Raw genomic sequence first — 10,890 nt, forward strand, 5'->3', positions numbered from 1 at the left:
ATTTGACCACGACTATAAGCAATAAGAAAAGTTTGACAATGAACAAATAGTATGTATGCGTGTGTGTGTGTCAAATACATGGTGAAATACACAAAATGTACTTTTGTTGTGATAAGATTTAAGATGTGAAAAATATTGTTCGTGTACAGGAATACATGTGGCATCGTAAACACAAGTACATGCGGCTGGATGGCTCCAGCAAGATCTCCGCCAGACGAGACATGGTTGCTGATTTCCAGGTATGAATGTAACTGTAATGAAACTAGGACGCGCCTGAATGAACCTTCATGATCCTTGACGTCATTTGTGGCCACAATGCTCGATGCGTTAAATAAGTTATGCCTTAATAGACTAAGTACCACAACTAGTAATATGTGATGTCATGGGTTGAGATTCTTTTATAATATTTATAAATAATTTTAAAAATAGATATAAACAGTACAATATATTAATTAAAGTCCCTAAAAACTAACTAATACTGTTTACTTGGATCAAAAAATACTAGTACAATTGATTTAAAAACCAAATTACAATACTGATTTTTGGGAAAAACAAACCAGTTGAAGAAGTTTAATCATAATAATAGTGATGCACGTTTTATGAAAGTAGTGACGTCACTATCATAACAAAATATTTCTCTTACAGGCCCGGACGGATATATTCGTGTTCCTTCTGTCCACTCGAGCCGGAGGTCTGGGCATCAACTTGACGGCGGCCGATACGGTTATATTCTACGATTCGGACTGGAATCCGACAGTTGATCAGCAGGCCATGGACCGGGCTCATCGTTTGGGACAGACCAAACAGGTCACAGTCTACAGGCTGATTTGTAAAGGAACCATCGAGGAGAGAATAATGCAACGAGCCAGGGAGAAGAGTGAGGTAATTTGATGCTTAAACGCCGCGGTGAAGTATGTACTAAACCAAAGTAGGTGCTAGTGCTGGGAAATCTTGATACAAGATACGAAATGTAGGTAGGTGCTAGTGATAAGAATTCTTGATACGACTAGAAATGAAACGTAGGTACCTAGATGCTAGTGATGGGAAATTTTGATACAACTAGAAGTGAAACGTAGGTAGGTGCTAGCGATGGGAAATTTTGATACAACTAGAAATGAATCGTAGGTAGGAGCTAGTGATGGGAAATTTTGATACAACTAGAAATGAAACGTAGGTAGGTGCTAGTGATGGGAAATTTTGATACAACTAGAAATGAATCGTAGGTAGGTGCTAGTGATGGGAAATTTTGTAAAGTGCAAGAGACATATAATATACTATACATATAAATTGTAAGCATTTATTATATTGCGTACTATAGTAAACGATCTCATTGTCCGGTTAAGTGGTTACCGATATGATTAGTGTAAAAGTACAAAGCGTTATAATTTTTTTTAGATCCAAAGAATGGTGATCAGCGGCGGCAATTTCAAACCGGACACCTTGAAGCCCAAGGAAGTTGTGTCGCTGCTGTTGGACGACGAGGAAATTGAACTCAAATGTGAGGATCGGTATATATATATATAAACTCATTTTTTTAAATGATTTTATGACCCGGCAACGAGACCTTTAAGCCAAGTTTTATTGTTATGTTATGTTATATGAAAAATGATGATAAAGTTGATTAATTAGACTTTAATCAATTCGGATAAAATTAAATGAAACGGTATGAGATAAAGTCTCCGTAAACTTACTGAGGCTTATTCAGTGGACTTTTTGGAAGAATCCGAGAAGCTACGTCCAGCGACTTTGTTTCATTTTCCCACGCTCGTGTACTTTCACAGATGTTAAACTCACGTCCTTACGGATCCCTCAGATCCAATAACCTTTGCCTAACACTAGGAGCAGGCTTAGGGACCTAGATTAGACTAGACCTAGCAGGCTTAGGATATTAAAAATACCTAAAGCGTTCACCGGAGTCCATAGATAGAACAACGTTGTAATTACATTTTTTATTATACAATATTATATCGCATGTCGAGAAATAACAAAAGTGAAGTTAAAAAAAATCCATGGAAAAACAGTTTATAGTATCTTCAACGTTAAATTTAATATTTTTCCGTTCAGATCGACAGAAGTCCGAAGAGAAGAAAATGTTTGAAGAGAGAGAACGCAAGAGAAAGCTCGGAATCCTGCCCAGTGCTATTGTAAGTACATGATAATGTCGCTCGTGACTCACTTTTTATCGGCTCATTTATCCACCTACCTAACGGAGGCGCACAACGAATATTTCGGCAACTTCAAGACCAGGTGATAATACAATAGTTTTATTACTTTAACCTAACATATGGACCAAGATTAAGGGAAGTAAAGAAAAATCCCTTATGACTCGGTGGTGCAGTGGTTAGTCGCTCTAACTGTTGCGCCGAAGGTCGTGGGTTCGATTCTCACATCGGGCAAACATTCGTTCGATGAACAGGTTTGTTTGCTCTTTGTCTGGATGTTTAGTATCTGTATTTTAAGCCTTCGTGGCTTAAGGTACTTAGATACCACCACCCTGCTTATTTCTGCCGTGAAGCAGTAATGCGTTTCGGTTTGAAGGGTGCGGCAGCCGTTGTACTGTTAAAACTGTGACTTTGAACTTATGTCTCGAGGTAGGTGGCGGCATTTATGTTGTAGATGTCTATGGGCTCCGGTAACCATTTAACACTAGTTGGACCGTGCGCTCGTCCAACCAACTAAGAAATCTTTTTTCTATCGCTCTTGTAGGCAGACGAGCACACGGCCCACTTGATGGTAAGTGGTTACCGTCGCCCATGGACTTCAGTAATGCCAGGGGCAGAGCCAAGCCGATGCTTATAATAAATTTGTATATTTAAGCATATATACGTATGTTTATCAGTCTGCGGTACCGATAACACAGAGAATCCTAAATTGGGGTTGGATAACCTTGCGTGTTCTGTTCCTAATCTTTTTTTTATTTTTTATTTTCATGCTTCCTATTTTAAGTGTAAAATGAAATTTAACTTTTATTCAAGCGGTATTGAATACAGTTTGATTCGTGTTTGTGCAGTCGTCGCCGCCGGTGGAAGTGAAACGGCCCAGGGATTCCGCTTCGGAGCCCGGCAGCCCCCTGCAAGTCGACGACGAGAGCGACGGTCTGGTAGTGGACGTGCCCTCGCAGCCACCCACCCCCACCTGTGAGTTGTCCCCGCCCACGCATATGACTAACTGACATGCCTTTCTAAGTACATACCGACGCTTGAAAGGCAAACGTGACTAAGCGACAATAAAGGCTTTGTACATAAATGATCGGCAATAACCATATTCGATGCGCAAAAAAAAATATTTCTAGATCTATTAAAATAATTTCAATCCTACAGCTACTAGCTAGATTCTATTACAGCTAGATTCGTTAAAATAAATTTTGTTTTCAGGTATTTCAACTTTAAATTAGTCTACTGTAAAGTTCACGTATTGTCGTTTACTCACGTTTGCCTCTCAAGCGTCGATATGTTGTATCATAGCAAATATTAATTTTAAACACTCTAGTCCAGCGGTTCTCAACTTTTTTACTCAGCGACGCGATATACTTATATGATATTTTTTTATACAAGAGCCCATATACATTTACAATGTAAATGCTGCCACCCACCTTGTGATTTTCGTTCTAAGATCTCACTTGTTACAGTACAACGGCTGCCCCACCATTCAAACCGAAAAGCATTACTGCTTCACGGCAGAAATAGGCAGGGCGGTGGCACCTATTCGTGGGGACTCACAAGGCTACCACCAGTAATTGTGCAAATACTACAACAATTATTTCGGTTTTGATTTATATTACACGATATTATTCCTTAACCGTGGAAGTCATTCGTGAATTTTTATTTCATTAGAAAAATTGGTACTTTTCTGCCACGATGACTACATTGTAATGTCGTTTGACTCGTTTGTCGTTTGACTCATACATTATTAAGAAAACTTACGAATCTCTGTTTGGTACTGAACCTGTGACGTCATTTGTCAGCATACTCGCCGTCGTTCCGCCCGTCGTGGTCGGGCAGCCGCGGGAGTCGCGGTTCGCGGCGCGGCCGCCCGCGCGGCTCCCGACACTGCGCGTCGCGCCGCCCGCGGCCCGCGCCCGACAACAACGCGCTCGCCGCAGGTACGTGTACGAACATTATACAGGGTGTTGTATCAAACAAAGAAAAAAAAATCGAATAGGCGATTTTAAGTCTTCACGTTCCACGTCACCACCGATAAGAACCGACGAGAAAATCACGGAATGGCTCAATCGTTTTCACCAAAAAAAAAAAAGCGCTACGCTTGTATGAAGTGAAACTTCTTTTTCGATGTGTACTATTGTAGTTTTCTTTATTTTTCATTCTTAAATCAGATTGCTCTTGTAATAGGGAAAATACTGTTTATAAGAGATGCGACATCTTCAACATTTAAATTATATATATTTTAAATTGCTAACGCTCGCGCTGGCCTGTAGCAGGTATACTACGCGCATGCGTTCGAGGGCCAGTCATGCACTCTCGCTCTGTCTCTTTCTGTTCCTTTTTTTTATTGCTTAGATGGGTGGACGAGCTCACAGCCCACCTGGTGTTAAGTGGTTACTGAAGCTCATAGACATCTACAACGTAAATGCGCCACCCACTTTGAGATATAAGTTCTAAGGTCTCAGTATAGTTACAACGGCTCCCCCGCCCTTCCAACCGAAACGCATCACTGCTTCATGGCAGAAATAGGCAGGGTGGTGGTACCTACCCGTGCAGACTCATAATACTTACCGCAACCTTGTTGGAAGTCGCATTAGAAGTTTCACTTCAAAAAATGTATTGAATAGGAAATTGATAAAGGAATCATTATTTCGTACAGGAGCAGCGTTGTTGGAGTCCGATGCGCCCCTCGAGCCCGAGGTACCGGCGCCGGTCGAACCAAGCCGGGGTCGACGCGGACCTGGTAATATCATCATATGTGCTATAAACAATAATAAAAATTTTACTCGTCTTGTACAAGAGGAATTGTGGAGGAAGATCTTAATAATTATTGTTTACTAGCTGACCCGGCAGACTTGGTAGTGCCTCAATCGATAAATAAAAGAACTAAACTTTTGTATAAAATAAACTTAAAACAAACAAAAGGAATCCGTCCGACCGGGGACACATTAAAGGAAAAACAAAAATGTTATTTTTATTTCATTCCGAGTATTTTCATATTTATTTACCTCTTAAACCTTCTCTGGACTTCCACAAATAATTCAAGACTAAAATTAGCCAAATCGGTCCAGCCGTTCTCGAGTTTTAGCGAGACTAACGAACAGCAATTCATTTTTATATTTATAGATTTACACAGTAATCGTGAAGTTCATTCGTTTTTTTATTACTTTAACGGTAAAATCTCGCATTTTAATTATTTTATTTCTGTCGTTTAGTTTATTAGCGGACGATTTAGGTGTTATTTAATATTCATCGATATTTGAATATTGTTTTAACTAATAATAGTAATGACAATTGGTAAACAACGCGAGATTGAAAAGTAAGACTTTTTTTGATTTTATTTACGACTCGCGAATACTTATTTTAATGTTATTGTTAGCTATCGAATAATATTTGAAAAGATGTATATTGAGGCTTGTGACGTCATAACGAAAGAGATAGAAAGAGAGAGAAAGAGAGGCATGTTCTCATTGCACGCGACGTGGGCGTGTTGCAGGTCGGCCCCGGCTGCGCAGTGCGGCGCCGCGCGGCCCCTCCCGCCGCCCGCGCCGCCCCCGCGAGCCCCTGCTGGTGCCGCTCGCGCCGCCACCCTGACCGGTAAGGACCACAACCGCCTTCCCCACTAACGTTAACTAATCAATAGCATCTAATCGTGTCCGGGGACTTTTTGGTGGGAACGTGAGGACCAAAGTTGTGTGATTTGTTTTATTTTATCTATTTAGTGTTTCTTCAGGTTTAAATGCTCCGGCTATGGAATGAGCTCCCCTCCACGGTGTTTCCCGAGCGCTATGACATGTCCTTCTTTAAAAGAGTCTTGTGGAGAGTATTAAGCGGTAGGCAGCGGCTTGGCTCTGCCCCTGGCATTGTTGAAGTCCATGGGCGATGGTAACCACTCACCATCAGGTGGGCCGTACGCTCGTCTGCCTACAAGGGCAATAAAAAAAACGAGTGTAATAACGGTGGTTTATTAACTGTTTATCATCTGTGAAAGTGCATAAATGTGGGAAAATGAAACGAAAGCCGCTGGACGTAGCTTCTCGGGATCCTCCAAAAAGATTACATTTTGTAAATTTAATTCGTTTTTAATCGTTTTAATAAATAAAACATCACTAAATATTTATTTTTCAGGAGCGTCCGGTGTCGGATGAGGGTTCGCTCACTTCCGGCTCCTGTCCAAACGCGGCCGCCCTCCCCGGCGACAGCTTAATGAAATGATGTGCTCATAAATTATAACTTAACATATCCTGACTTGTTGTATTATTGGTATTGTGATCAGAACGGTAGGTTAGTAATGATGCGAGAGATTTGCAACATGCGTAATGTACTTGATACCAAAACTTCGCTATGAACTTTGTTTTTGAGTTGAATATTTTATTAAATAATACGTGAAGCAAAAACTTTGTATCCCTTTTTACGAAAATTGCGCGGACGGAGGAGTATGAAATTTTCCACACTTATAAAGAATATAGAGAAGAAGTGCACAATGCTAATATTTTTTTAAAATAATGCATAAAAGATACATTAAATTAATAAAGAAAACATTACACACACTACATACCATGTGTTTGACGCACACGCATGCATACTATTTATTGTCAAACTTTTGTTCTTGACGTCTGTTGTCAGATTGAGATTAAATATTGTTTGCCTTTGTTAATATTTTTTATAGTGTAGTCTTGGCGAAATTTGTGATTATAGAAGTATAAAATACAATCATAATAGTGTACAAACTTACAATTCCAATCAATTATAGTCGAACTTCGACTACTGCGGGACCTCTAGTTTTATTAAATTTATGTTATGTAGTTAGAGGTCATAGATGTCACAATGCAGCCACTTGATCTGAGAGATGTGAACTCGAATTTTCACTTACACGAGTGAAATTGCTTGATTGAAAATCAATATATTAAGTAAATTGTGTTATTAAAAAAATTCTAGTTAATATAGACTAATTTAAAAATGTAATTTCAATATTTTTTTTAAAAGCTCACCTTGGTTATTTTTTAATAATTAATTGAAAGCGTCATTGCTTTTCGACGTAGTGACGTCATCAATGGCATAAAAAAGTGGTAGCCATTGCCTATATCACCCGTTCTTTCTCTGTAAAAAATATCTCTGAAAACATGTTTGGATTGTTATAGACCGCATAATATAGTCTTAAAAATATTTAAGTCATGACTGCCTTCATGTTTCGAGTCGAAATGAGAAAATTGTTTTGAGGTTACTTACTATCAGGAGTAAAACAAAAACTATTTTTTTTTAAGAGATTTTATGACCTGGTAACTGAGACCTTTAAGTCATGTCTTATTTTAATTTATATTATTCATATTTTTATGAAAAATGATATTATGGAGTGAAATGAAATGAAGATGATTAATTTGAGACACTAATCAACTGGGATTAAATTAAATGAAAGGAATTGAGATATTATGGGATGAAATATTATAATCTCACTAAAATGGTGGTCATTTACTAAGATTTTTTCAGTGGACTTTTTGGAGGATCCCGAGAAGTTACGTCCAGCGGCTTTGTTTCGTTTTCCCACATTTGTGCACTTTCACAGATATTAAACAGTTAATAAACCACCATTATTACACATTTAAACTCGAAGAAACACTAAATAAACAAAATAAAACAAATCACACAACTTCACTCCTTGCGTTCCCGCCAAAAAGTCATCAAACAAAAACTCACATAAGCGTCGTACACAGATTATACAAAAATATAGGTTAATAAAGTATCTGTTTGAATAAAGAATAATAAAGTCGATGATGACGTCATTTGAGAAGAAAGTCAAACATATTTGATTAAGAATATTTGTAATTAGCCTTCTGACAAGGTAGACCGACGACCTATTGAGGTTTGAGAGAATCCGCTCAATCCAAGCAGCGCAGGACGGGTCCTTGTGGCAAGGTTTGGAAGACCCCTATGTCCGGCATGGGACATCTCAGGGCTAAAAGATAGATAGATAGATTGGGAATTAAATAACTTTCTTCATTAAAATGGAAATGGTTTTATTATGAAAAAAAATATATATTCCCATAAGCAAATGTCAGTAGTCAATAATCTTTATATACCTAGTTAATGTGATCGTAATCAAAATTGTAAAGGATTGCTAGGGCTCGTTTAGCAATCTCCTCAGGTTTGAGCCCCGTGAGCTCACCTACTAGTTAAGGTTACGCTGAAATAGCCTCTCAAGGCTCTCAGATTAGGTAGAAAAAGAAAATGTGAAAGAGACGGTAAGAGAATCAAACAGCGCGAGTAGATACAACATAATTTCTTTACCGAGTTAACTTGAGCATTGAGTCGTAGCCTTCAGCATCAAGGTGATGGAGGGAAGGGAAGGGGGAGGAGGAAAGTGGGAAACAGGAGATTTCTTCTTGAGGAAAATTGAACGAGGGAAATACACTGACTACTATACCAGAGGACGTTTGGCTACGAAATCTGGAAACGCCACTTCTTATGGTCGACTATTTTCGCCTTAGATTTAATATTGGGGTCAGAATAAGTTTAAAATTACATTACATTACGTGGGCATGCATGTGTTAAAGAAATTCATGTCTAAAATTTGCGATAGCCGAAGAAAAATAAACCACAATAACTTTAGAATATATATTTTTTTGTATTCGTATAACAAAACGAATCAACGAAGATTGAAGTTTTACGTGTAAAAAAATATTTATGTAAATAATATAGTAATTAGATTATTTACGGCAAATATGTGTAATATGTATTAATAAAATGGCCGTGTTGAAATTGTGGATGACTTTTATTTTCTTAATTAGTTCGGGTACTGAAAAACGGTTTTATTAAAACCTAATATAAGAATTGAAATAACAAAAAAGATCTAAGATATTTAGTGTTGTTCATATTATATCAAGAGCTTATCTACGAAATTGCTGTTTAGTATAAACAAAGATAATAAATAATTTTAATATTTTCTATTTCTATTAATCAAAATATGCATCCATGGTAACGATGCATTACTGCCAGCGCAGTGATAATTTTTCAATGTCCTTCTTGAAGAAGTCACGTATATTTTTAGTGTTCGTATTTATGAAATAGATACAAATGTATCGAAAAAACAAAAACGAATCAATAAACAAATTACTGAATTTAAAAATGGAATTCTATAATGTTTTTTATTTGAATTTAAATTTAATTACCAGCCATACATAAACTAACTTTCAAATGGCCAGTATCGTTAAACGGCAACTTCATACAACAGACGAGAGGATATAAAATCGCGGAACATACATGGGAGTGATTCGGATACCCCATGACACGAGGGACCTAAATTTTTTTTGACCTCAATGTGCCGGCCACCCTGTATATACCTATTGGAAATACCAACGTTCCTATATCTGACGCGAAGCCGCGATGCGTTACGATTTGTAGAGTGCGAGAGCCGTTATACTATACAAGGAGACTTGAACCTGATATTTCAAGGTAGGGGCGGTATTCATCTTGTGACGTTTACGAGCTTCTTTAACTTTAACACCAGATTGACGTGAGCTCGTATGTTCCTTGAGCAACAAAAAAAAAAGAAGAGCACTCCCATAGATTCTTGTTAATACTTCTGAAATGCAAATTCAGTGCGGTGGTAACGTCATGATCCTTTAAAAACGCCTGGGAATTAAGTCATTGAAAAAAAAAAAATTTAATGTAATAGATTTTTCGAACTTGTATCTCAAGATGGACAGCATCATTCTCGTTTGTGGATCCCGATAACCAGTTAGGCCAGCAAAATTGATTGAATTGATATTAACATGATTTTTTCTGAAAAAAAAAAAAAAAGAGAGGCGCGTAAACGTGAAAAAATTAAGGCGCACTGAATTTTAAAATTTGTTTTAAATATTTTTAACATAGTAATTTAGTGTATTGTTTTGTAAAATAATTTCATAGTATATGGTGGATAAGTTTGTATAAATAATTCGCTATGAGGAGAAGCGGGAAAAGGAAAAAAAAGAGGAAGGAAGATGAGAGCGAAACGGACGAAGGGGAAGAAAATTGTTTCTTTTCCAATACTTCGGACTCAGAAAGTTTTACACCAGAAATTGATCCGTATAAACCTTTTCAGGTTGAAAATTATCACAGGAAGTATCCGGATAATTCCAACAAAAATGAATTTATCGTATTTCTTTCTCATATAGTTGATGATCGCACATTCACTGACAAAGACCGCATGTATCTTTCTCAATGTATTCGCAAACACGGCGTCTCAGGTGTTTTACATTTGAGAACAATCAATAAATTTAAAGTTGGTATTACTTTTGACCTGGCCAATAACGCAAATGTTTTCTTGCAAAATAAGAAGCTATTAGACGAGCTTCGGTTAAAAGCAAGCATACCGGCCTCCGATACTGAAATTACTGGAGTGTTAACTTCAGTACCAGTAGGATTATCAAATAAAAAAATTTCAGCTTTAATAGGTAGCTCTCGAAATATTATTCAGGTTCGTAGGTTTATGCGTAGGGTCAAGAATGACAACGGGTTAGTTACATTTCAACCAACACAGACAGTGGCAGTGACATTTGCTTCTACACAACTCCCACAGTACGTATACTTGGATTCTTGGCGACATGAGGTATCTCAGTATATTCCCCAAGTAAAACAATGTCTAAGATGTTTGAAGTATGGTCACATAGCTAAATATTGTAAAAATGCAGAAGTGTGCTCAATATGCATGGAAAACCATAACTTTAAATCATGCACAGTGGAAACAATC

At 37.7% G+C, this 10,890-nt stretch overlaps 1 protein-coding gene across 4 annotated transcripts in view; it reads left to right on the plus strand.

The window, feature by feature from the left end:
- The window catches only part of LOC101739982 (chromatin-remodeling ATPase INO80), a 35,729-nt gene extending 26,808 nt beyond the window's left edge, over nucleotides 1–8,921 (plus strand). For all 4 annotated transcript variants that reach the window (XM_062669358.1, XM_062669357.1, XM_038011927.2 and 1 more), the window contains 9 exons: nucleotides 150–239; nucleotides 646–882; nucleotides 1,396–1,498; nucleotides 2,065–2,144; nucleotides 3,011–3,137; nucleotides 3,965–4,102; nucleotides 4,822–4,905; nucleotides 5,659–5,759; nucleotides 6,291–8,921. In XM_062669358.1, the coding sequence (XP_062525342.1) occupies nucleotides 150–239; nucleotides 646–882; nucleotides 1,396–1,498; nucleotides 2,065–2,144; nucleotides 3,011–3,137; nucleotides 3,965–4,102; nucleotides 4,822–4,905; nucleotides 5,659–5,756 (957 nt within the window). In that variant the 3' untranslated portion in view covers nucleotides 5,757–5,759; nucleotides 6,291–8,921. The remainder of the gene's footprint in view (nucleotides 1–149; nucleotides 240–645; nucleotides 883–1,395; nucleotides 1,499–2,064; nucleotides 2,145–3,010; nucleotides 3,138–3,964; nucleotides 4,103–4,821; nucleotides 4,906–5,658; nucleotides 5,760–6,290) is intronic.
- The last annotated feature ends 1,969 nt before the right edge of the window (nucleotides 8,922–10,890 follow it).

This window comes from Bombyx mori, chromosome 7, assembly GCF_030269925.1.
Source record: "Bombyx mori chromosome 7, ASM3026992v2".
Lineage (NCBI taxonomy): Eukaryota > Metazoa > Arthropoda > Insecta > Lepidoptera > Bombycidae > Bombyx > Bombyx mori.